This window comes from Acanthochromis polyacanthus, chromosome 7 (genome assembly GCF_021347895.1).
Source record: "Acanthochromis polyacanthus isolate Apoly-LR-REF ecotype Palm Island chromosome 7, KAUST_Apoly_ChrSc, whole genome shotgun sequence".
NCBI lineage: Eukaryota > Metazoa > Chordata > Actinopteri > Pomacentridae > Acanthochromis > Acanthochromis polyacanthus.
The window spans coordinates 19,218,263-19,245,562 of record NC_067119.1 but is presented as its reverse complement, the minus strand read 5'-3'; the positions used below and the strand labels follow the sequence as shown (position 1 = coordinate 19,245,562).

Sequence of the window (27,300 nt, the reverse complement as noted above, 5' to 3'; positions counted from 1 at the left end):
CCTCCGTGACCGCTATCATCCAAGGCACAAAGATTATGTCTTTCATTCAAAAAAAAAAAATCAGTTTACATGAAGAAACAAAGAATGTATATGTGTGTCCAGAGGGAGAGTGTGTGGATCACTGTGTGGAAGGTTTCTTTGTGGATGAGGAGAGCCAGGAGTGTGAACCTTGTCACCGCAGCTGTCGCGCTTGTGGAGGGCCACAATATGACGACTGTGACTCCTGCGAAGATGGCTTCACGCTGAAAGACGGGAAGTGTTTAGACGGCAGCCTGATGGCCGCTTGTCCTGAGAATCACTTCAGAAACAGTAAGGCATTTTAACATAAGTTCATTTTACCTCAGTCTTAAATGTCACCAGCGTGACCTACCTCTAACCTTTTGATCTGGGTAATAAAATACTAAGAAACTGAATCATTTCTCTGCTTGTACATGTAAAATGTGACTTTTTATCGATTTCATCACATAAACATCAATCCCATACGAAGCTGGAAAATTGAAATCAGCTGCAACTACTGAAACATGTTGCAGTGACATATATGTTGTCTGTTGTTCTGTACTTAGTAACTTTAGGCGTTTTTTCATTCCATGCCACATGCCTATGCTCAGTAAATCTTTCCCTTTCATTTTTCTTCTCTTTAATGTCATCTTTGTCTCACTGTTTTGTCCTGCTTTATGCCACCAGGTAAGGACACATGTGAGCTGTGCCACTCCTCCTGTAAGACTTGCATTGGTGAAGACAGAGTGGACTGCAGCAGCTGCTACCCAGGTAAACATTTCCTGTCTGTATATTGTGTTAGAGTGTGATACTAAAAAATATTTAGTTTTGTCTTCAGTGTTTTAAAAAAGATTCTATCAAAGCGCATGTATTTTCATCAGCAAGTGTTGTGAGCAGGGAGAATGACATCAACCTTGGTCTCATGTCATGCCATGGTTTACATGGAACAACGTAACAGAAAGTCACTAGAAACCTCCATACTGACCCCAGATGTTGACCTTTATGTATCCTGTGTATTTTCTTCTTGGATCATTTCACTTTTAGGTCATTTTTTGACTGCTCAGCAGACTTGTTTGTCTCGCTGTCCGTCTGGTACGTTTGCCAACAAGACGTCTGGCCGGTGTGAGGACTGTCTGGAAGGGTGTGTCAGCTGCCAGGAGGCCAAACTGTGCCAGCGGTGTCGCAGTGGACTTTATCTGCAAAATGGAGTGTGTGTGGTGGAGTGTCGGAGGTGCTTTGTCCTGTTTTCTCATTTCTTGAATTGCCCAGAAACCTGCCATAGACCACCAACAGTGATACTTCTCTGTGCTTCTTTCACAGAGGGTTTCCTCAAGATGATGTATGCCAGATGTGCTCCCCAGAATGTGAATCCTGTGAGGAAAAACCTACCCGCTGTCTGAGCTGTGAGGAACGGTTCTTGCTGTTGGATCACTCCTGCAGATCCTACTGTCCAGAGGGCTATTATGCGACCGACACAGAATGCCATCACTGCCCTACTCACTGCGTCAAGTGTAATCAGGATGGCCTGTGCGAGAGTAAGTACGCTGGATGGAGGAATGAAGGACGTGGAGTGGAGGATTAAAGGGATGCCAGTTTCTTCCCACTGTAGCCAACTGCTTGCTCAAAGGGAATCCAAAGGGATTCTCTGTTCCCTTTGGATTCTCTGTTTGAAATGTATAAGGGCTTCACCTTACTATGTTAAGTTCTATAAGATGGCATATGTTGTGAAGTGGTGCTATATATATATATATATATAGATATATATGTATATATATATATATATATATATATATATATATATATATAGATAGATAGATAGATAGATAGATAGATAGATAGATAGATAGATAGATAGATAGATAGATAGATAGATAGATAAAATATAATTGAATTAAATTGAAAAGTAGCTTAATAGAAGAGGAAGAGGAGGTGCAGAGTGCTTCTGTCTCTGCTCCTTGGACTGAAAATAGTTACTTTTGTCTGGGACAGACTGGTTTTATTAGTAGTACCTTTGAGTACTATCATAAAATGTATTTACTTTAGACAGACATGTGATACAGCTTTATGTCTGAAATTCACAATATCCACCACATATTAGTACTGCAATACAAAGAAAAAAGACAGGAAGTGATTTGACATGACATAAATGAGGATTTCTCTAAGTTTATTGGATTTTCTTCTATTATATTAGTAGTGATTACATGAGCACGCAAAGGCGATAAGAAGAACAGTAGGGTGTGTAGGAAATGTGTGTGCTGTGTGTGGACATGAAGACGATTTTTAAAAACAAAATTATTAAAAAGCGAAATAACAACAAATAGATGAAACCTTCAGTTTTTTGTCTTTACATTGATTTTGGAAAATTACGTTTAGTCTGGGCTGCTGAATTTTTTTTCAAAGTTGTCACTGTAAATATACAAAAAAGAAGCACAAATTAAAAAGCTGGGTGGCAAAGTGGTTTTGAGTTTAACACTGTAGTCTCCCAGTTAGAAATTTCTGGATTTGAACCTGCCGTTTGACTGAGGGCTTTCTTCAGGTAGTTTGCGTGTTTTTTCTGTACCTGTGGGGTACTCTCCACCCTCCAAGACATGCATCGGTGATTCTAAATTGGCTGTAAGTCTAAAAATGATGATTGTTTGTCTCTTTGTGTTGGCCCCAACATCAGCTGAGATAAGCTCCAGCCCCACATGACCCTCCCCAGAGTAAAGCAGGTGTATGTAACTGGTGGATGGATGGAGAAATTAAAGCAACTTATAAACAATTAAAGTCAGCTGTAAAATATTTCTTATTTAGAGAAGCTTCACAACAATTCTTGAATTTTTTTTATGGGTTTATGATGCACTTTAAGTCAATAGCAAGCAGAAAAGTCAAAGTTTTTTACTTAGATTTCAGTTGTTGGTGTTATCTTGAATATCTTTTTCTCCTCTGTCCCAGAGTGTGCACATTACCACTTCCTCCATAATGGGACGTGCGTGGATGATTGTCCTGGCGGCTATTTTGCTAATGACAAGCAAGATGAGTGTGTGCGTTGTCATGCTGACTGTGGCGCATGTGATGGACCAGGATTTGATGACTGCATTGAGTGTCGCAACAAAAAAGCTGTCCGTTACAAAGGAGAGTGTCTGCCTAAGTGTCCCAGTGGCACTTACTATGATAAGACAACCAATGAATGCAGAGGTAGGAAAGGTGGAAACCTCATGTAATCATGCAATAATAATATAATAAATGCAATTATTTGAGGGTTTTCCACCTTTCTAGTTGGTTGTGTCTGATGACCTCTTATTTCCCAGATTGTGACAGGTCATGTCTGACCTGCTCAGGTCATGAGCCCTCATCCTGCCTCAGCTGCGACACTGACAGGCGTAAAGATGCCACCGGACACTGTGTGTGGTATCGTCAATGCGCCTTGCAATCATACATGGATCAGAGTGGGGAGTGCCAACAATGTCATAAACTTTGCCATCGCTGTTCTGGACCAGGCAAAGACCACTGCCTCAGCTGCAATGAGCCGTACTTCCTAATGAGTGAGTCAAACATGTGTTTCAGTCTTTCTTTTATGCTTCTTATCTACAAAAAGGACACTTCTTCTCCAGAAGTCTTGACTTTGCATCTGTGTCCATCAGATGACACGTGTGTGCAGGAGTGTCCTGTGGGTTACTATGCCGACAAGGACGTTCGTGTGTGTGAGCGCTGCCACTTCACCTGTCAGTCATGTGTTGGCCATCACAGTGTGGAGTGTGTCACCTGTAAACCGGGATTCTTCAAGCAAGGAATCAACTGCGTGGAAACCTGTTCAGAGAGGTTAGTAGAACAAGTGCAACAGATACAACACCCTCCCTCCTCTACTTCCATCAACTAAACAGATGTTCTCTCTGAATTTCAGTCACTTTGGCAACAAGACCACCATGCTTTGTGAACGATGTGACCCGTCTTGTAGCAATTGTTGGGGTCATAGTAACAGGAACTGTCTGAGCTGCCGGGAGGGTTATGTCTACCTGAGACAGTGGGGACAGTGTCTGCAGAGATGCCCTCTAGGCTACTACCAAGACAGTCAGTCCAAAACCTGTCAGAAGTGTCACCCCACCTGCAAGGACTGCACTGGTAAAAGAAGCCTGTCTTGGCTTGTTACTTTATTTGTGCAATTTCCATGTTGTTGAGAATGAATTGTTGTGTTACAGTTTCTATCAAAAGATGTTTGAAGGATAAATTGCAATTATACACATTAGATCAAAACAACAGATATACCACATCATCACAGCTCATCTAGGCATCATTCCATCTTAATTCATCAGATTTTTTGAACAACTTCTGCTCAACCAGGTCTGAAATTTTTTGAGCACAAAATATGGATATGTATAGAGATGTGAGGTGTTGTGTGTTCGGTATGCTGACAGTACAGTCCTACAAAGTGGAGTCTGAAAATGAAAAATATGCATATATTTTTGAAAAAAGAAGCTTAAAATAGTAACCATTAATAAAGAAAAAGAAAAAAGAACTTCCAGCAGTCTGATCTACCTGAATCAGGCTATCCAAAGAGTGCTTTGTTTTTGTGGTCCACCTTGTCATACCTGCTATGAAGGTTCATTGAAAATAACTCTTTTTTCATTTTTGTGACCAAGTATTTCGTATTAAAAGTGTTCTATATTTCTGCTCTGTGTTTGGATGTATCTGACATGCAACTATATGTGGTTCAAAACAATATCGCTAGTTAACTTTTGTTTCATCTTTTGTTATGTACGCTCGAAACTTCTCATGCAGGTTTAAACTATTTTTCATATTTAAACTCACTCTTAATCAGAGATTGTCTGTTCTACTTATCCTGCATTGCAGATCTGAAATCAATGGCATAATGAGAAATAACAGTGAAAATTTCAAGCTTTCATCTTTAATATTTCCTGAGATGTTGTCATGCTAGCATAGCCTTAAATTTAAATGTGAGAGCAAAAATGCTGAATTTAGATCAATGGCAATTTTAAAAAATCTAAAAAAAAAAAACCATCGGAATGTGCTTTATATATCAATCTAAAAATCCACAGATACCATTTTAAATATGAATAAATTATGATTTTAAAAAGTTTCAAGCTCATCAGAGACGGTCGAGCAGAATTATAGGAGATGATGTGAGATGGAATGAAATAATAAGTAATAAATCCAGGAATCTCTGTATGTGTCCATGTGCATAGGTTCTTTGCATGTCTCGACAAAGTAACATTTGATCCACTTCTAACTTCACAGCTATATTGCTAGGGACCCCAGAACATGCAGTGTCAGGTTTGAGGCAGATCAAATGAAAAGAGGCTGTCTTGGGGGCATTTTTGGAGTCCTCAGACTGGATCTTGGCTGCTTGTGGGCTGAACTCCTGTTGCTGGGCAAGATGGAGAACTCTTTCTGCAGCTGAGCCTTTTGTCATTACTTCTTAATCTGCAACAAGAATGAATGTCCATTAGAATTATGTTTCTTGTAGGGATACATTTAAAAACAACAACAAAGTGAATTAAAATAGTATATAGGAGGCAATCATTTTGCATTGTCAAATAAGTGTCTGTCTTTTTGCACTTAAAATAAATGTCATCATAATGTCACATCCTCCCAAACCATAACATATGTATTTCTTCTGTGCATCTTGATGCGCTTTTTATTCAGACAATCCAGTTTAGCCATGATAAGACTTGATGTTTCCTACTGTGCAAAATCTCTCTCTTTCCAGGTGAAGGCGCTCTGTCCTGCGGGTCTTGCTATGATGGATTCACTCTTATGGGTGGCATCTGTATTAACCCATGTATGGTGGGCTTCTACCCTGCTCCACAGGTGACAGGGTTTTGTGTTTACTCAACTGAGCTTTGAAATTTGCCTCATTAGAAGATGAATGGCATATTACAGTTGCAGTATGTACAGAACAAATGTGTGAAAGTAGCACTCAGTCTGCTGTGTATTATTTTGTTGCTTCAGGACCCTGGGCTGAAGAACAGTAAACCAAACTGCAAAGCATGCGACCCGTCTTGCCTGAGCTGTCGTGGTCCCAGCGTGTGGAACTGCACTGAGTGCCACATACTCCCGTTCGTGTCTGATGACGGCCGCTGCTTGAGCTGCTGTGGAAATGAGTCGCGCCACAATGATAAGCCGATACCCTGGGAGTGCTGCAACTGCGAGTCATCAATAAGTAAACACAAACTTCCAGCAAAGCACACACATTTTACTAATGCCCCTTGCATCATCACGACAATGCAAAGTCTGTGAATAGATACTGTATTTGTTGAAAATAGTGTTTATGTGTGCATGAGTCACCAGCCTTCTTCAGCCATTTGTTGCAGTTGCAATGTATAATTCATCTAATTGATAGGTTTCCCACAGACCAGACTCGAGTTTCTTCTTCCTGTCAAATGGATGTTTCCAGTATTTTATGCTGATGTTAAATCCCAAGAAATTTTTCAAACTTTCTTTGCATGTAGCACCACAGACATTTCATTTGAACTAAAATCTTGTAAACCTTATTCCTACCAAACAGAAATTCACTACAAACAAACATTACATATGTGCAATAGTCTGCTCCTTCTTTTTCTTTACAGTGGAGTGCATCATGGGTGTCAACTATGTGGTGAAGGAAGGCGATGAGGCTCAAGACAGCACAGTCAGCATCTTTGTCACTACTTGTGTTCTGCTCATCCTCATTGTGGGCGTAGGGTTCTTCAGCTTTCTCAGTGCTCGATCTAAAACAGCCACCATTGCACACAAAACCAGAGCTGGAGGCTATGAGAAAGTGGACACCAATGGAAGTGTTGCGTTACAATCCACCACCTCTGAGTTTGGGGAGTACAGCGACCGAATCATCGGATGTGAAGATGATGAAGAAGACGAAGATGAAGATATTGTGTACATGGGACAAGATGGAATGGTGTATCGGAAGTTCAAATACGGACTCTTGGATGAAGATGACATTGAGCTAGAGTATGATGACGAGAGCTACTCATATAGTTGAAAAGAAAGCACCTTGAATGTACATAAGGAGTTCTTCCATTCATATTACTGAACTCTATGTTGTGAAATACACTATATTGCCAAAAGTATTCGCTCACCCATCCAAATAATCAGAATCAGGTGTTCCAATCACTTCCATGGCCACAGGTGTATACAATCAAGCACCTGATCATGCAGACTGCTTTTACAAACATTTGTGAAAGAATGGGTCGCTCTCAGGAGCTCAGTGAATTCCAGCATGGAACTGTGATAGGATGCCACCTGTGCAACAAATCCAGTCGTGACATTTCCTCACTCCTAAATATTCCACAGTCAACTGTCTGCTGTATTATAAGAAAGTGAAGTGTGTGGGAACGACAGCAACTCAGTCACCAAGTGGTAGGCCACGTGAACTGATGGAGCGGGGTCAGCGGATGCTGAGGCGCATAGTGTCAAGAGGTCGTCAACTTTCTGCAAAGTCAATCGCTGTAGACCTTCTGTTTGGCCCCTTAGTTCCAGTGAAAGGAACTCTGAATGCTTCAGCATACCAAGACATTTTGGACAATTCCATGCTCCCAACTTTGTGGGAACAGTTTGGAGCTGGCCCCTTCAGCAAGGTCCGTAAAGACATAGACGACAGAGTATGGTGTGGATGAACTTGACTGGCCTGCACAGAGTCCTGACCTCAACCAGATAGAACACCTTTGGGATGAATTAGAGCGAAGACTGAGAGCCTTCTGTCCAACATCAGTGTGTGACCTCACAAATGCACTTCTGGAAGAATGGTCAAAAAATTCCCATAAACACACTCCTAAACCTTGTGGACAGCCTTCCCAGAAGAGTTGAAGCTGTTATAACTGCAAAGGGTGGACCGACGTCATATTGAACCCTATGGATTAGGAATGGGATGTCACTTACATTCATATGCGAGTCAAGGCAGGTGAGCAAATACTTTTGGCAATATACTGTATGTTTCTTGTTTTTGTTTAAAAAAAAATTTGTCCCTTAGATTATGTTGGTATATTTAGCAGGAAGAGCAGGGTGATAAGTTAATTTTTGTGGTGCATTCAGTGTATATTGAGAGGAGTTATGGCTATAACAAAAATAACATTTTGTGCTTTAAATTTTGAAACCTCAATATCTTGGCCTAATCAATATTTTCCCTGCAAGTGGTCGAAATCATCACAAGGATTGATTTTAAAAAAAAAAGCTTAGAAATATACAGTGAAATTCCTGGTGTCAGTACAACTTACTCTGTGAAGCTGCACAAGTCATCGAGATTCAGTTTGCTAATCAAGTCATTGTGAGTGTCATCTGAGACATAAACTTACCTCTGGTCTTGCCGTCTGCCTTAAAATTAAGAAAAACTGTTTACTGTTAGAATATGCAGCCAAGTCCTTTGATTGGACCTGTCTCATTGGCATATAAACAAATTAGGCTTCTTTGTTAAATCACCAACCTCAGAGGATTAATGTAGCTAATGTGTATGACAGTCATGAATTTTCGAGTGTTTGTTTGCTTTTTCTAGAATAAATCATTTCAATTGAAGAAAGTGTTACAGAATAAAACAATTTAGTAATGATTGTCAAATGATACTATTTATAGAAAAGATACAATAAAGCATTCATCTTTGCAGGAGCGTAGTTCAGCTCAACATAACTTTGATTTTTCAGACTCACCTTTGCACACATTACAAACAAGATTACATTTAACTAGAAACCAAATGTTTCTCCAAGGCTGGGCAGAATGCTTATCTGATATACCTCCTCTCTTACTGCATCAGTTGGTAATCGGTATTGTAGTTTCACCATTTTGCGCTGCAGTATTGTGCCGTTTCTTTGTTTAACTGGACTGTGTGTCACAGTAGTGGAGTTCCTTGAAAATTCAAGGCAAAACTCACACTAAAGCAGTCAGATCTGAGTCCCTGGTACACTTTTGATCTATTCAAGGAGATTTACACAGAAAGAGTTCACTCACTCTTTTTTTCTTGTTTAGACTACAGAGAAAAGTAGTGTGCGTCTGTTCAGACATCTGCTTTAAACACAGCACAAAATTGAGGGTGACGTGATTTTCTCAAGGTTTTCGATAAAATAATTTTCTTTTCGCTCTACTTAAATGTTTTGACTTCAAAGTTTCATATCTAGCTTGTATTGTCTCCTTAAGACGCTAACAATCTACTTCACAACCACTGGAAAGTGCAAGTACAAATAATATTTTTTTCGTTGACGTTGATTGTTTCATAATAACATTGGACTCTGATATGTGCTGCGACCTGTGAATTAACAGGCATGTGACTGTTGAGCTGAGTAACATGTTCAGAGTGAATTTGATGTGTTGAGGTTATACAGGGCCAATAAAAAAAAGTATTCATCATCCTTGGAAGCTTGACTCCTTTTATGGCTTTTTTTTATTTGCACCGAATTGTGGTCAATTTAAACTTCAGTGGCTGAAATGGGAGAGACTGTGTATACAACAACTGTTAGGGAGTTCTTCACCAGTCCAAGCTTTTTGGGGGAATGGCAAAGAAACAGTCACTGTTTAAAAAAGTTCATATTAAGTCTCCTATAGTTCATCAGAAGGTATGTGGGTGACTCTGAAGACAACTGGAAGAACTTTCTTTGCTAAGATGAGACCAAATTTGAGCTTTTTGTCCATCAGATTAGATGCTATGTTTGGCGGCTACCAAACACCACACATGATCACAACCACATTACCTCCACTGTGAAGCATGGTGGTGGCAGTATCATGATATAGGGATGTTTGTCAGCAGGATTGCCTGAAGACTTAGCAAAGTAGAGGGTGAAATAAATGCAGCCAACAACTGGGAAAGTTTAGCGGAAAAATTGATAGTCTGCTAGAGAATTGCAGCTAGGGAGAATTGTTTTCCAGCAAGACAATAAAACAAAGCATGCTGCCAAAGGTACATATAAATAGCTAAATGACAACACTGGAGTGTTTACTAACCACTAATAAGTACAGTTTATTTTAAAGTCTGTGCTGATGGACACAAGTTTCCTCTTAATTCCATTGTTTCTGGATCTTCAATCTTAATGCGATCTACTTTTATTTCACTACACAGTAATTTAAAGTGGGCACCATATGGGACAGTGCCAATTGAAGTACTTTCTTTGAAAAATATTTGCAAGAAATTATTTAAATTAGAATTAACATCTGGGTCTAATTGCAGAAGTTAGAACAATAGCAAGACTCAGGCAGTGATGATTTCAACTGACAAAAAGTCAAGCACAGCCATGTTAACATCTTATCATAGGGTGTCCAGCTTTTTATGGTGTTCAACACATTACCCGTTACATGTCAAAGTCTTAAGAAGAAAATAAACTCAAGTGTTTTTTGATCAAATTATTTAATTTAAATTATACAAAACACACAAATGAAAACACAAAAATGTTGAACCTTCAGCCTCTACATGCTATAACCCTGGTCCCTCTGTAAACTAGAATAAATAACTGCAACGTATGAGACTGAAATATATTTAACCCTACAACAGTGTGTTTCAAGGTGTAATGACACTTCCCTCTTTTAATCTTTGACAGCTTTGACGAAGCAGCTTATTTAATTACTTCAGTCCCTTTAAGTAAACAAGCCAATTAAAATTAAATGTTAAACTACCAGACTGAGAATACAAAGGTACAGGCAAAAACGGGTAAATGTTTCTCGTAAATAGATCATGGCTACTGCTGCATGATAACTGTATTCATAAAATGCAGTCATAGCTTTTACTCCCTAAATAGCACTTTAATAAACCAAAATAATGCAATACAATACAGATTTAAAATGCAAAAATCACATAGCTATACTTACATATTTCTTCTTTTAGAAAGATTTTTACCGTTCAAATAATTGCAGACACTTGTAGGTTTATGTTAAACTGTTTCATGTAATTTTTTTTGTAAAAGCTTAACAGGCATACACACTATGGAGAGATACTCCTCTTTCAGGGATTTGTCTACAGTTTTGAAATATATTTGTTAGTGTTCTTAACGAATAAATATTCTACATAAAAATAAAGAAAATTAGGTGTATTATAGAATTTTCCTGCTCAGATTTGTTTTAAACCTAATGGTATACATTAGTGTTGACACACTTTAAAGACCACTACCGCCTGCAAACACCGGGGTAGAACGGAAGCTGTGAGCTCTTGTTTGTCTTCAACTCACTTGTCAACACTATACTACCTGTAACAAACCCATAGAGACTGGCAAGGTGCAGAGGGAAAAAAAAAATCTATCCAGTGTGCATAAGAACTTAGTCACCAATTCAGTGACAGATTCCTTGAGATAATTTACAACTCTCTATTGATTCATTGAGTTGGAGAAAAAGAAAACATACAAGACTGTTAAGTCTGGAGGATAATTATGCTGAAGTTATGCAAAAGGACTTCGCTTAAAACATGTTTTTGGTACACAATTTCATTCGATCAATAACCATGCTGGAGGTTACTAAATAATTTGTGTACAAAAATTAACATTATTTTTTATAAATGCATAAGCATCAAAACTGAATCCAATCTCTGGTCCACTGTATATGTTTCATACACTTCAGGGCAGTGATAAAGAGTGTGTCACAATGAAAGGGAAAGATTTTCTAAAGAGGGAAGTGAAGGGAGACAACCAGGAGGAACTTGAATACCAATAAATGTACAGAATTTCATTCTTCAACCACCGTTTTCACAGACGCCTTGCATCTAATCACACTGTTGCATAACGTTGTCTAACCGTGTGAGCTGTGTTTTTGTTACAGATAATAATGCCCAAACCTCCTCCTTAACCATCTGAGGCAGAAACAAATCTCATCACAAAAACCTTTGATAGGTCACATATTAACTCTGGCTAGGCTGTGTTAACAGATTTGAGTTTATGGTCGTAAGTTGATATTTTATATACAGCTTACTACAAACTGCCTGTATTTGTAGTCATCCTCATCTCAAGATGAAGATTTTTTTCGGTGCCTTCTCTCATAAAAGAATCCAAATATACAGCAAGACCAGTGTGACCCAAAGAGGCAATCTGGTGTGAATATATACAAATAAACATATTCAGTGGCTGGCTGCAACAAAACCATACGGAAAGTGAAAGAGTTCTTTAACATAAACAGTGACAAAGTAAAAGAAAAATGCAACAAACATGATTGGTTGTTTATGATTATATCCACGTGCAGCTATAGCGACAGCTGGGAGATGTTAGAATGAGGCTGTGCATTTACACAGACCTGTATGTACATAGAAACCTCTGTGTTGCTCTGGTCTTTGTGAGTGTATGCACAAAGTGCTGCTGTCCCAGCCAGCTGTCAGTGACCGTTCATAATAGTCTGTGACGTGGATGCAGTGGTGGAGGGCATGACTGAAGACGAGCTGGCTGTGCTGGTGAAGAAGTTGTCTTCTTTCAGTTTGAGGTGGTCCGGGAGCTCCAGCTTCACTTTGGCCTCCTCAATGTCACTGTTGATTGCCGCAATGAGGGCTTCTGTGAGGACAAAGATAAAGATGTGCAGAAAAGAAGCGAGCAAAGTCAGAGGATATGCGAGACAGAGGTGAAAAAAGAAGGATGCACGAAGTACTACTGAATAAAATATGGAGCCTTGAAAAATCATTTGTTTTTGATTTAATGAGGGTTCTGACCCCAGTGGTACGGACTGCAGATTAGGTGGTAAATTGTGACTGTGACAGAAAGCTGTACCAAGTGAGTCGTAGGTTCTTTCTGGACGGATGTATCCCACCATGACAACACTGAGAGTCTCTCCATAAAAGTCCTCTTTGAAAGTGTGAATCACATGAGTCTCCTACAACAACAACAAAATGTACAAGTTATTTTCACATTAAAACAGCAAATACCAAAATATACCACATTGCACTGGTACCATCAAATTTGAAAATATTAGAATTTCTAAATATATGCCAAAAAATACCAGTGTACGAAGTGTCATTAAATGTTGCAATACTATTTACATAATTAACAATACGACCAAAATATAACTGTGAGGATGTGAAAAAGACTTCCCCAGTTCCTTACTCCCTCTGATGTCTCAGTGGTTTCCATCAGAAGCAAAAAATGGCATTCTCAGTATTTTTACAAAGCCTTCATTGTTTTGAAATTGGTAGATTTTCATAAGACACACAGCAAATAAAGACAACTTAATCGAATTAGTTCCAGCAACTTTCTAACAGTTTGCCTCCAGAGAAACACCACAAAGAGAGCTCAGTTACGTGTGACATCCAGACCCAGGCCAAGGTTAGTCAGTCCAACAACAAACACATTCGAATGTGCAGTTGTGCATAAAGTTTCAAAGAGCGACTCTTGTTTTTGATACAAATGCTGTCCCACTGTGGAAAATCTGATTCACCAACTCAAGCCGTGGAGAAAGAATTTAACTTGTGACCAAACCATCATTAGGTGAAAATCTTGGTTTGTCAGACTAACAAAGACTATTTGACATTTACAATGTGCACTATTCTTCTACTTTCTGAATATAAAAATCGAGCAATTTTTCAGGGTTCGTGGCGTATCTTGTTACTTACCATGGATTTCTTGGTATTTTTGTAGTAAGGGTTCCACCCAATGCTCATCACCATTTTGTACACATCTCCATTACCGACACAAGCCCAGCCATAGTAGATTCCTGTGCCAATATCTGCTGGAAGATGCTCCACCACTGAGTCTGGGAAGTTGGCTGTAGATCAGAGGATGGAGGACAAGGGTTACCATGAAAGAAATTAGAGACTTGTTTAATGGCACTCCAAAGAAGAGAACACAGAGAGAAACCTATCAACTGTTGGGATAAAATGATTCACAAAGTGTTTTATTATGTTGAAACATGCAAAGGTTCTTTGCAATAGCTGATATTATTTTAAAAACAATTTATTTGTTGTTTCTTTTCAAACATTTTAGTGACAAATCAAGCAGCATGTCTTAAAAGGCTTCTTCACCAAGTGTTAACGTCTGTAATCACTTTGTGGACTTGAGCGATGTCCCACCCACAGTATTATCTAATTAGTTATCAACATAGAAGGAAAAATTGTGAAATAGTCTCTCTTAATTAAACATATGTAAGACATAAATTAAACAAAGGTATTTCAGCAAACTTTGTGCTATTCTAAAATTGTAAACCATGATTTAAATTTTAACTGCAAACGTATTTTGGTTCCAGACAAAAGACATGTCACATGACAAAATGTCTAATTCATCACAAAACAATAGGAATACTGCACGATCCAACTCCTCAGCAAAACTAGAAACATGTCGGCTGTTGTTCTAATGCTGTCGTTTCCTGTAGTAGAGGGAGGATTTTGAAAATGGTAGCACATAGATAACAGAAGAAGCAGTGAAAATTGTGTCAAATGTGCAGCCAATTTCAGGCTTATACCCACAGTCTACATCCGGTGAGTCAGACTTGTGTGGACATGGAGGCCAGCGAGGAGTTCACATCTGATGGCTTCACTTCTTAAAGGTGTATAAATGAGAGATCCTTCCACTATCCTTATTTATTAGAACCTACCTACTACATTTATTTATTTGTGTGTATTTTATATTTAAATTACTATCTGTGCACTTACAAATAATATCAATATATAATTAAAAATAAACCAATTTCTTCTTTGTAAAAAACAGGCCTTTTAAAATGATCAATAATGACTTGAATGAGGTGAAATAAAGCATTTTAATGGGATCATTATTTTCTGCCCTATGGATCACTCCTATGTCGACATTACTACATATTTCTCGAAACAGCCATTATGGCATAAAAGACATTATTTCGGTTAAAAAAAACGCTTTAATCATCTGCCAAGTTCAGTTACTCAACTCTCATTCAACGCAGGTAAAACGGAGGGGAGCTGGTTACGTAAAAAAAGTTGTCGTCAGTGTAGTTCAGGACAAGGCAATAAACGGGCAGGTAGCCAGTGTAAATTAACAACAAACTGTCTACCAAATTATCTAACATGTAATTAATAACCAAACGCCATCAATGTTCAGTTTATGACGTAAGGCTACTCTGGGTCTCTGTCTCCGTGGTACGTTATAATATATTCACACCGACTTAACGTTATCTGCGTAGGCGAGATTAAACGTTAGCTCGCCGTAAAAGCCCCACCGGTCGAACAATCAGCTCACCTGTGGGAATGCCGAGTTCTTTGCTTCCTCTTCCAAAACCTCGAATGACCTCTCCCCGGCAGAAGTATGGGAGGCTCTTCATGGCTGGTATCCCGACAACCGCTGGCTATTTACGCTACAGAATGACCTCGAACGACACAAGGAAGTCAGACCGGCTACTCAGCCAGGACCACTGTGCCGGCTAACGCACCGCTTTGACAGCTAGCTGAGGCTGAAATCTTACCCTTGTAGAGATCAGGGTTCGTCCCTGTGTTTACTACGACATGAGCTTCACCCGCCGGGTTAGGTCGCTAGAACCGGATAAAGTTGGAGCTTCGAGCGGCGATGGGTAAAGTTCACCAGCTATGCTAGCTATGCTAACAACCGTTAGATTCCTCTGAGGCTCACACTTCTTGAAACGGTTTTATCCGAGGAGTTGTCTTGGAAAGTGATGGCGTCGGTTTCGGTCAGGTCCGCTCACAGTATACTGATAAAAATGAAGCCCGATACTGATAGAGAGCCGGTGATGTTACATGTGTTGAACCGTGAACGCATCTGCGTCCACAGCGCTGCGTCTGACGTCACTGACCATGTGAATATGGCTGGACGGGAATCACATGCTGCCTTAAAGTGTTGTAGGAAATACAGCAATTACAGATAAGAGACGTTCAGCACAACCACAGTGCCTCCAACGCGATCCCGCGATCCGAATCAGCTGATTTTGTTGTACAATAGGTTTAGTCTATTTACTGAGGCCATGCAAAATGTAACCGTCATACTGTGATTATTTCATTACCTTCCAGTAAAGCACATAATTGAAAATTCCTCATAGCTTTAGTAGTACAAGTGATAACCACATGGAATTTTTAAGGGTGGAAAAATATATTTGAGTCATGACTATAATAGAAAAATATTTTGGCACAGAAGAAATCATTGCTAGAATATGAGCCTGACATCAAAATGTGGATATAATGTGACCATTCAAATGCTATAGATAATTTAGTTGACTCCATATACCACTTGGTGATATGACCTTTGAAAGTTTACCCAAAATGTACTTTTTGAACTATTTACTGGTTAATTGTCTCAACAAAAAAAAAAAAAACAACACTTCCAGGGTAACAATCCTAATTTCTATTACTCTGTCACAGACGTTAAACTAGTGAACTAGTGCAGTTTTGCAATTATAACTGACAATCAAAACAGGTTATGGAAAAATTGTACTGAACAAAAATAAGATTTTGGCTTTGGATCACAACACCTGCTGCTTATGGAAAATTGATGGGGTTGCAGTTTTTAACGGAAGTAAAATGCATTTTTGAGTTCTGTTTAAAACTGTGACTTGGAAATCTAATACATTGTACTTGTGAATTTGTAAGGTCCAAAAAATGTTAGAAAAAATACCAAACATTAAAAAGCACAAAATTTCAATCCACACTTCTGTTTAAGTCATCATCATAAAATGAAAATTTGGCAGAATTATCACAACACACAACACAGGCAGCAGATTTGCTTTGATAATTATTTATTTAGTTTGTTGTGATGTTGTGTTTGGGACTCCATGGGTGCACTGTTTCCCCTGACCAGAACATGGATCTGTTCTTCTAGGAGATGAGGAAGGTTTCTGATCGCTCCCTCTCACAGCCAGAGTTGACCCTGGAGCAGGGAGTTTCATCGACTGTAGTTTAGCCATAAAATTCAAGAATCCAAACAATGTTTAAATTTGTCACAATATTTTTTCATTATTATTATTGAAAAGTAAAGTTTGTTAAAAAAAAAACTTTGATTGTAGAATAAATTCAATAGTGGGTAAAAAAAAGTTTCTCATACAGTTAAACCTTACAATTGGGTGACTGTTGGCATAGGCTGGTAATTCACCTAGTTATCTCATACAGAAGTGATCCAAAATGGCACCAGGGTTTGCCCTGTAGGCGTATTTGACCCGGAAGCCTTGTAAGATGGCTTCACCCTAAATCAGCTGGGATAGACTCCAGCTCCCCCGCGACCCTAATGAGGATTAAGTGGTGTGTAGATGATGGATGAATGGTTGTCGAGATTTTCTGGCAGAGAGATGGATCTGCTCTACTTTTCCAGAAACTTGCAATATCATTACTCACCACAAGGAGGCAGCACAGATCAAGTTGAAACTGTGGCCGAGCCTTACATTTTTAAAAATCTCATCTCTGTAACAGAGCAGCCGATGATCGGGTCAAAATAAGCAGGTGCAGAAGGATTGAATTTGACAGTGCGACCAAATTCTAAAATATAGGGAGTGTTTTACGAATTGTAAAGGAAAATAGAGGTGCGAACATGGCTATGCAGAAGTGTGTCTGGGTTAGGGTTTGTCTTTTGCAGCTAATCACAGGACAACGGGTCAATGGGTCATTCGGGTTGAGATCTTGTTTTATGTGGCAGGTTGTTCGTGCCCATATTGTGTGTAGTTGTGCTTCCTTTGGCAGTGGTTATTGCAATGATACAGGGCTGCCAACTCTCAGGCTTTGGCCGTGAGACACACGTAACTCAGTCCCTTCATGCACTCTCACGCCACACTCCAAATATCACACGGGCAAAAAGGAAAAAAAAAAAATCAACTTTGCTGTTATGGAATATGTAACCTTTGGGTAAATCCAGTTCGTGTTTTTACTCCAGAGAATGCCAGGTTTGTGAAAATCCGGTCCGCATTTTCTGTCCTACACGCTACCCAGTCATTGTGCAGCTGTCAGGCTGGCCATAGGCAGTGGTGTAGTCCAGGGTATACGGCGGTATACGGCGGTATACGGCGTATACCCACTTATTTTTCAGTTAGCATTGCTTATACCCACTTCTAATGCTCCCTGGTGCGCATCATTCAGTAATATCTGTGTGCCAGGTAGCCCGATGATGAAGCCATGAACAACCCTCCTCTGCCTGTAATTGGCTGGTACATGCTACCTTCACTGATTCGATTGGTTAACTTTAGGGATGAGCCAATCAGAGGCAGAGTAGGGCGGGTCATACAGAGGAAAATTTTGCTAACACCTCTGTGGCACTCCAGTTGATTGACAGGTCTGCTTGAAAGATGCGCGGAAATGCGAGAAAGTCAGAATAAACCCCTTTCAAGTGAGTGGTACGTATCGAGCAAACCTACTTTCATGAACGATATAATTCTCAGGTAAGTTTTAAGGTGGTTTCCAAATGAATCATTGTTTTAAACTACTGGCAACATGACTGCACATTTCAAGGAGAAGATATTTTGTCGCCAGTGGTTAAAGCTGCAGTCAATTCCAGCCATTTTCAGTACAAAAAAAAATCGCTAATATTCTATTTGTAAATAAAAATATGACGAGAAATACAGGGAATATTGGACGCGCATCGCGAGGTGCATTTCCTCGAAAACGACCTATTCGTGGAGTATATACCGTTTTTCAAGACATGTTTTGGACAAAATAGTTTACTGGCTTGTTTCGTCTGGATGTCCAAGGTTGGATTATGGCCGTTTTTTGTGGAATATTTTCATCTGTGTGTAATAATGAACCCGGAAATGTCAGTCGCGCTGTGTACGTTGAAGCCGTGTACAGAGAACGGATGGATGGATATTCGTTTTTTGTCGGACAAATGTGTTTATATTACCCGCTGTGGTAATCACATCTGAAAGTGGTTTATACCGGCGGATTCATGAGAATCTAAGCTTTCCATCGGCGTGTAGTGTTTGTATAATCGCGTTTGTATAATCTGCTAATGCAGATCTCAAAGTGTACCCCGGGCGGGACACTGAAGCGTAACTGAAGCGCAACGGGTTATACTGAATGTCGGGCCGAGTCTGACTAACGTTTTGAAAGGCTAGCGTTATTCTAACGTAAGTCTGAAGCTAGCTAGATTGGGATAATGTGGGAAAACCTCTAGGCTGGTAGTTGATTTTAAAGTAAGTAAAAACACAAGAATGGGGACAGGTAGTTTAAGATTCGACCTAAAACAATATTGAAGTTTTATTCATGATGAAATATGAACAAGGATGCACTGTCAGCTTCATATTTGAAGTATTATATTTAAATAAATGTTCAAAAGTAACAAACACCATGTTTGCCTCATGATAAATACATGTTACATTAATCCAGTTTGCTTGTGTGACCAGTAATAACTACAAACTGCTCCTAATCAAGTCATGATAATTTTATAATAGTGGGCAAGTAGAAATGACTGAAAAAATTGAATAGAGTAGTCTTCTATGTCACTGTTTCTAAAACAGGGCGTTTTTCTGGACTAATTTTTTTTTAAAAAGGTGAAAATTAAGAGTATACCCACTTCTCCAGGGACCACTACACCACTGGCCATAGGTATGTGTATATATCCATGAGCCTGGCTGTCTCTGAGTGATGCATCTGTGTTTGAAACATAGACTGTATATATACAGTCTACGATTTGAAAGCCTGTGTGTCGCGCTGCCCGGGCAGTGCCCCCCCACCCCACCCTCTGTGATCTGATTGGCCATCCCGTGTGTCCCTCTCAAAATTTTCGTTGGAAATTTACATTTACATTACTGATACTCCGATTTCCGACGCTCCTGAACACAACTTTGCGCCAATGAGGTTAGTTTGATCTTTTGATTGTATTTCGTTTGGATTTGAAGAAGCTTTGAAGACGTTTCCTGCACTGATCTATAAATAAACCCTGGATGTTGCATCTGACTAAGCGGGCAGCTAAACTTTGAGGTAAGTGGGGCTGGGCTAGCAGCCATATTGCGGGCCCCAATAAGCAGTAGTACAGAGTCCCGGGCTTTGGCTTAAGCATATAGTTTTATGTGAAGGCCTGCTTAATAACAGCCTCAACTATTATTACTTGTAAATAAATTCTGCGTGTCTTTAGCTTATTATAATTATGTCTATAATATAGAGGGGAGAATTAGAGATGTCTTCAACTTTAGGCAAAAAAAATTAACAAACTACTTAGACTATAAAAAACAGACACTTGCTTTAGTTACAGTAATCAGTACTGTACAGTACTATATGCACAATGAAACTGTTTTCTGGTTATGCAAAATGAATAATAACAGATTTGTTTAAAATTCAAATAATATTTTATTTTTGTTATGCAATAAACTTAGTTTTAATATGTTCACAGTATTACAATATTCCACAAACTACTTTATAAAGCTGCATATATTGTAGGTCTACATGTCTATGCATGTATATGTATATATGTATGCATGTGTGTATATATATATATATATATATATATATATACAGTGCCTTGTGAAAGTATTCGGCCCCCTTGAACTTTCCAACCTTTCGCCACATTTCAGGCTTCAAACATAAAGATATAAAATTTTAATTTTTTGTCATGAATCAACAACAATTGGGACACAATCGTGAAGTGGAATGAAATTTATTGGATATTTTATACTTTTTTTAACAAATAAAAAACTGAAAAGTGGGGTGTGCAATATTATTCGGCCCCTTTACTTTCAGTGCAGCAAACTCACTCCAGAAGTTCAGTGAGGATCTCTGAATGATCCAATGTTGTCCTAAATGACTGATGATGATAAACAGAATCCACCTGTGTGTAATCAAGTCTCCGTATAAATGTGATAGTCTCAGGGTTCTGTTTAAAGTGCAGAGAGCATCATGAAGACCAAGGAACACACCAGGCAGGTCCCAGATACTGTTGTGGAGAAGTTTAAAGCCGAATTTGGATACAAAAAGATTTCCCAAGCTTTAAACATCTCAAGGAGCACTGTGCAAGCAATCATACTGAAATGGAAGGAGTATCAGACCACTGCAAATCTACCGAGACCCGGCCGTCCCTCTAAACTTTCACCTCGAACAAGGAGAAGACTGATCAGAGATGCAGCCAAGAGGCCCATGATCACTCTGGATGAACTGCAGAGATCTACAGCTGAGGTGGGAGAGTCTGTCCATAGGACAACAATCAGTCGTACACTGCACAAATCTGGCCTTTATGGAAGAGTGGCAAGAAGAAAGCCATTTCTCAAAGATATCCATAAAAAGTCTCGTTTGAAGTTTGCCACAAGCCACCTGGGAGACACACCAAACATGTGGAAGAAGGTGCTCTGGTCAGATGAAACCAAAATCCAACTTTTTGGCCACAATGCAAAACGATATGTTTGGCGTAAAAGCAACACAGCTCATCACCCTGAACACACCATCCCCACTGTCAAACATGGTGGTGGCAGCCTCATGGTTTGGGCCTGCTTTTCTTCAGCAGGGACAGAGAAGATGGTTAAAATTGATGGGAAGATGAATGGAGCCAAATACAAGAGCATTCTGGAAGAAAACCTGTTGGAGTCTGCAAAAGACCTGAGACTGGGACGGAGATTTATCTTCCAACAGGACAATGATCCAAAACATAAAGCCAAATCTACAATGGAATGGTTCACAAATAAACGTATCCAGGTGTTAGAATGGCCAAGTCAAAGTCCAGACCTGAATCCAATCGAGAATCTGTGGACAGAGCTGAAGACTGCTGTTCACAAACGCTCTCCATCCAACCTCACTGAGCTCGAGCTGTTTTGCAAGGAAGAATGGGCAAGAATTTCTGTCTCTCGATGTGCAAAACTGATAGAGACATACCCCAAGCGACTTGCAGCTGTAATTGCAGCAAAAGGTGGCGCTACAAAGTATTAATGCAAGGGGGCCGAATAATATTGCACGCCCCACTTTTCAGTTTTTTATTTGTCAAAAAAGTTTGAAATATCCAATAAATTTCGTTCCACTTCACGATTGTGTCCCACTTGTTGATTCTTGACAAAAAATTAAAAATTTATATCTTTATGTTTGAAGCCTTAAATGTGGCGAAAGGTTGAAAAGTTCAAGGGGGCCGAATACTTTCACAAGGCACTGTATACATGTAGATGTCTTGAAGGCATAAACCGGATTTATTTTAATACTGTAATACTATATTTTAATAATGTCATTTATTCTAACAGCATTTTTATTTAATTATTAAATAATGTAATATATACCATATTACAATATTAAACGAAGGTACTTTAAACAGCTGCATATATATATACAAGTACATGGATTTAGCACAAAACCCTTATCTGTCATATGTGTGTATATACACACACACACACACACACACACACACACACACACACACACACACACACACACACACACACACACACACACACCTCTATATATCATAAGAATTTTTTACTTCTTAATAATTTGCTTTATATCAGAATATAACTTATTCTATAATTATAGGTACATATGTCTAAATATTTATTAAGAAGCATATTTAAAAATCAATAAAATTGTAATGATTAGTTATTGTCAGTAACAGGTTATAATAAGGGGCTCTGTTCTGCCATGCTTGGGAAATGTACCTTTTACAGAACTTTTCACTGACCTATTAAATGGCATAAAATAAACTATAAATTCAACTTACTTTTGAAACCCTATAAGCTTCCGTCAATTTTCGCCTGAAATTTCTACTGAAGATGTACAGAAAGTAAATTGAATGCTGTTCTTGAACTGTTTGGAGTACAGGCATGGTTGGGGTCTCCTTTGAAAGCTGACAACCTGAATTTTCACCCAGTGCAGAATTACTCTAGGTGCTACTGGTACAGAGTATTTTATGTTGCAACACACTGAATTAGGATGAATTTTATTCTCGCCTAAATTTTTTCCCTAATAAAACACCTGAAAATAACTGTGGCAGCACTGTGACAGCTTGAAAACATAAAAAGGCAACAGCCTGGGGTCTTACATAGTTCAGGTCAAAATTTCAGAGCAATACTACAAGAAATGAGTGTTTCACACATGTATTTGTACTGCTATGGCCAGGCGCTGTCAATTTTGGACACCCTCTGTACACCCTCTGCATACCCTGGGGAAAAATAGTATATGTTCGTTTTTCAGCCCGTTTTCACATTATTTTCACTCCAAAAACTCATAAAGAACTCAAAAAAGGCACTTCAGAGCAGCTCTAGTGTGTATCAGACACAGAGATTGGGAGGGACAGACAGAAAGACTCCTGCTGCAGCCAGAGCCGAGGTGTGACATGTCACACAACCCTGCTGGCAGAGGCTGTATTTATATTCTGCTATTCAGCAGGCTCATTGGCTACCAGCCCTGTCAGTCAAATGTTTCCTCCGACGTGATTTGCTCAGAATTTACTGACGAAATGAAGTAGGTCCAGATCGGTCAGTCTCGGCTACGGTTGGCCGTTTAGGCCTCGGAGGCAGGCCAGAGTCACTTGATTGGTTGAAATGCGGTGTAAACATAAAGGAAAGACTTCAGTCGCCATTTTGAGTGCAAGACCGCATGGATCTCTGTACGTTGAATAAAAATATGGACATAAATACAGTGAATATGAAACGCGCAGCGCCGCCATGCGCCGCGTGTGCGTGCACGGAGCCGAGCTATTTGTGGATTATTTACTTATTTCAAGATATGTTTTGGACAAAATATTATACTTGCTAGTATTGTCTGGATGCCGAAGCTTGGATTCTGGCCGGTTTTTGTGGATTATATTCATCTTTGACCAGTAAAAGAGCGTCCAAAGGTGAGTTGTGCCCTTTAAATGTTTTGTTGTTTGTTGGAGAAATGTGTTTATATTACCCGCTGTGGCAATCACATCTGAAAGTGGTTTATACCAGCGGATTCACGAGAATCTAAGCTTTCCATGGGTGTATAGTGTTTGTATAATCGCGTTTGCAGCTTCAGACATTTAAGGAAATGCTTATGCAGATCTCAAAGTGTCCCGCGGGTGTGACACTAAAGCACAACGGGATTTATGAAAGGTTTTCCCCTTTCCTATCCCTTTTCTGTAAGTACAGTTAATTGCTGCACAAGATGGCATAATAAATGGTAAGAAACGTTGTAAAATAATAAAAATACTAAGAAAGAATAACACGTGCAAGTGCATGGGATTGCTTTGTTTAAACCAGCGGGGGACCACAGCAGGGCTTTGTTTTGGGGCTCACAAGATGGCCACTTTAGTATATCCGGTTACCTCAGCTTCAGCAGCCCAGTACAACATCCAGGATTTATTTATAGATCAGTGGTTTCTTGATGCTGGAGGAGAAGACGAGCAGCTTTGGACCTTTGCAGTAAGAAGACTACGGCCATTTGTCAGTACGTAACTGTCATACTTGCGTTCTCATGTACTCATGAAACATCTTCATCGAGATGGCATCGGACCAGACTAATGTGCATAGATATGAAACAGTAGATAGGACCATGGATATGAATCAGTAGATAGCACATGCCCCTTTGAGCTGTGTGCTATGGCGAGGCTAAGCTAGTGGAGGCAAAGTCTCAAAGCATTCTGTTGATGTAGATGACATGAAAACAGAAACAAGTGTGCCGTTGTAGTGGGTTTACATAATTCACTGTGGTTGTGATTTGCTAGGGTGACCATACGTCCTTTTTTGCCCGGACATGTCCTCTTTTGAGAGGCTATCCGGCCTGTCCGGCCGGCGTTTATAAAGTCCTTCAAATGTCCGGGTTTTTGATCTTGCCTAGCTTGAGCGCGTCACAGACCAGTGTATTTATCATTCACGTTGAATGGTTCCTTTGGAAACACGCTCTGAGAGGCGGAGTTTGAGCCGAACCCAAAGCACAAAGCAGTACAGAGGCGCAGTGTTGCCAACTTAGCGACTTTCTCGCTAAATCTAGCGACTTTTCAAAGCTCCTAGCGACTTTTTTTTTGTCAAAAGCGACTAGTGACAAATCTAGCGACTTTTTCTGCCGTTTTGGAGACTCTGATAGGAAAACTCGGCTCATTCCGCAGTTACTGTTTTCAACAAGCAGCAGGTGCTGCTGTGAGCTTCTCCCCCTCCCAGAGCACAGGCTGTCAGTCCAGTAACCCCGCAGCAGACCCAGTGAGGGGAGGGGGAGACCCACATCACTCCGCGGCCAGACGATAGATGAACCTCGCATGCGCAAAGTCACTACAGATCCCATCCAGACTTACGGAGCCATATAAACGAAAATGTTTCATCACTGTCATGCTAAAATAAACCACAGCATTTAGCCTCTAGTACAAAAACATATTTTGGGTGTTTTATACTCACTTTTTGGTCTCTTCCACAACGTTGATTACAATTACATGCAAACTGGGAAATATGCAAATTAGGCGATGACGTCATTTAGCGACTTCTAGCGACTTTTAGGACAGCCAACAGCGACTTTCCTTACTGAGGAGTTGGCAACAGTGCAGAGGCGCTCCACACTCACTCACTCCTTGCAGGCTGACAGTCAGATAGACACTGCGAGAGAACACTCGAACCGAAAGAAAATGCCGAAACGCAAATGTCATTTCACTGATGAAATGCGAAAAAAGTACCCCTGTTTTCGTCCGGGTCGTGTCAAATGGGAGGCAGAATGTACAGTCTGCAAAGCTGGGACTTATGTCTCTGTAGCTAATAAGAGAAGGAAAAAGAAGGGAAAAAAAGGACTGTTGACCTGATTCATTATTTCTATATTTTTTTTTCATTTGCCATTAGACACATTATTTTGAAGAATAGGCTAACTGAACATTGAAGAATAGGCTACCTCTCTTTTTTCTTTTTATTTAATATTTTGAGGCATTATTTCTATTTTTACATAACTGACAATTGGGAGGCTATTTTGAAGAATGGTACTCTACCTCACTTTTCCTAACTAAGGTGTGAGTGTCAGACTTAAGAGAGATGATTATTTCTTATTTTGTTAAACATCTGAATACATGTGTTCCTACACAACTTGAGTCAATAACTATTAAAGACTAGAGCATGCCATATTTGTATGTGACTGATTATATTGTTTAGGAGAATTGCTTTAATTTAATAAATATATTATTTATAAAGCAACTGTTTGTGAGTGTTTTGGGCTATTTTTCTGTATATCCAGGTAAAGTGTTCTTTTCTGGGGAATTCAGAAAATCAGTTTAACTGAGTTTGAAGCACAGAAAGCCCCCTGACCCACGGAAAACCCCTAAAAAGGGGGGGAGGGGGGGGGACTGAAAATTTGTCGCTCGCGAGCTGGAAGTGTGTCCTCTTTTCAGAGAAACAGAATATGGTCACCCTAGATTTGCACACGGACTGTTGATGCTGTTACTCATCCTGTTTGGGAGTTACGTTCCACATGTACCGTGAGTGCTTTTATTCTGTCGTTTGATGTCAGTAAATCAAATCAAATCAAATCAAACTTTATTTATATAGCACCTTTCATCCATTTAAAATGCAACACAAAGTGCTTCACAAAATAAAAGAATAAAACAACAAAGAGAATAAAAAACATAGTGTAACCAACAATAAAGAGTAAAGAGGTTAGCACCTGTGTTTGACACTCCGCCTCAGACGCCAATTCTTCGGCACTACACCGTCTCACTGTGCTGCATACAATAGCACACTACGTAATACGATTGAGACAAGGAAACCTGGAATGACTTTTCAAAGGTAAGAATAGTTTTTGGCTCTTTTTTCATGATTAAATCTTGTTGAGAGCTTCCGGTCTATGAGAGCTAGCTAGTTAGCCACTAGCAAAACACTAATGGAGCTAGCAGCTTGACAGCCAAATACCAGACGATTAATAGTAGCTGTAGTATAGCTGTACAAGCAGTAGTAGTAATACAGTAGGTACGGAAAGTATTCAGACCCCTTGAAATTTTTCACTCTCTGTGTCATTGCAGCCATTTGCCACAATCAAAAAAGTTCATTTTATTTCTCTTTAATGTACACTCAGCACCCCATCTTGACAGAAAAAAACAGAAATGTAGAAATTTTTGCAAATTTATTAAAAAAGAAAAACTGAAATATCACATGGTCATAAGTATTCAGACCCTTTGCAGCGACATTCATATTGAACTCGCATGCTGTCCATTTCTTCTGATCCTCCTCGAGATGGTTCTGCTTCTTTTTTGGAGTCCAGCTGTGTTTAATGAAACTGATTGGACTTGATTAGAAAAGGCACACACCTGTCTATATAAGACCTTACAGCTCACAGTGCATGTCAGAGCAAATGAGAATCATGAGGTGGAAGGAACTGCCCAAGGAGCTCAGAGACAGAATTGTGGCAGTGCACAGATCTGGCCAAGGTTACAAAAGAATTTCTGCAGCACTCAAGGTTCCTAAGAGCACAGTGGCCTCCATAATCCTCAAATGGAAGAGGTTTGGGATGACCACAACTCTTCCTAGACCTGGCCGTCCAGCCAAACTGAGCAATGGTGGGAGAAGAGCCTTGGTGAGAGAGGTAAAGAAGAACCCAAAGATCACTGTGGCTGAGCTCCAGAGATGCAGTCGGGAGATAGGAAAAAG

General features: G+C 39.6%; 3 protein-coding genes across 3 annotated transcripts in view; 1 reads left to right on the top strand and 2 right to left on the bottom strand.

The window, feature by feature from the left end:
* pcsk5b (proprotein convertase subtilisin/kexin type 5b) overlaps positions 1-7,002 on the top strand; it is an 87,236-nt gene extending 80,234 nt beyond the window's left edge. The window contains exons 27-37 of the mRNA XM_022196414.2: positions 103-309; positions 685-768; positions 1,042-1,228; positions 1,318-1,532; positions 2,932-3,174; positions 3,288-3,521; positions 3,621-3,798; positions 3,881-4,098; positions 5,705-5,805; positions 5,947-6,157; positions 6,564-7,002. Coding sequence (XP_022052106.2) covers positions 103-309; positions 685-768; positions 1,042-1,228; positions 1,318-1,532; positions 2,932-3,174; positions 3,288-3,521; positions 3,621-3,798; positions 3,881-4,098; positions 5,705-5,805; positions 5,947-6,157; positions 6,564-6,973 — 2,288 coding nt within the window. The 3' untranslated portion in view covers positions 6,974-7,002. The remainder of the gene's footprint in view (positions 1-102; positions 310-684; positions 769-1,041; positions 1,229-1,317; positions 1,533-2,931; positions 3,175-3,287; positions 3,522-3,620; positions 3,799-3,880; positions 4,099-5,704; positions 5,806-5,946; positions 6,158-6,563) is intronic.
* LOC110950830 (protein prune homolog 2-like) overlaps positions 1-27,300 on the bottom strand; it is a 188,370-nt gene that overhangs the window by 23,705 nt on the left and 137,365 nt on the right. The window lies entirely within an intron of this gene.
* rfk (riboflavin kinase) lies at positions 10,297-15,633 on the bottom strand. The gene is made up of 4 exons (XM_022223290.2): positions 15,075-15,633; positions 13,484-13,635; positions 12,645-12,747; positions 10,297-12,431 (listed from the first exon to the last, which is right to left on the bottom strand). The coding sequence occupies exons 1-4, from the start codon at positions 15,154-15,156 to the stop codon at positions 12,259-12,261; spliced, it is 510 nt and encodes a 169-aa protein (XP_022078982.1). The 5' UTR covers positions 15,157-15,633; the 3' UTR covers positions 10,297-12,258.

Excerpts from the sequence above, each read along its gene's own strand:
- rfk (XM_022223290.2), bottom strand. The coding sequence starts at position 15,156 with ATGAAGAGCCTCCCATACTTCTGCCGGGGAGAGGTCATTCGAGGTTTT. Across the intron at positions 12,748-13,483 it reads AAAATACCAAGAAATCCATG|GAGACTCATGTGATTCACAC; the intron begins GTAAGTAACAAG and ends TTGTTGTTGTAG. Across the intron at positions 12,432-12,644 it reads AAGAACCTACGACTCACTTG|AAGCCCTCATTGCGGCAATC; the intron begins GTACAGCTTTCT and ends TTGTCCTCACAG.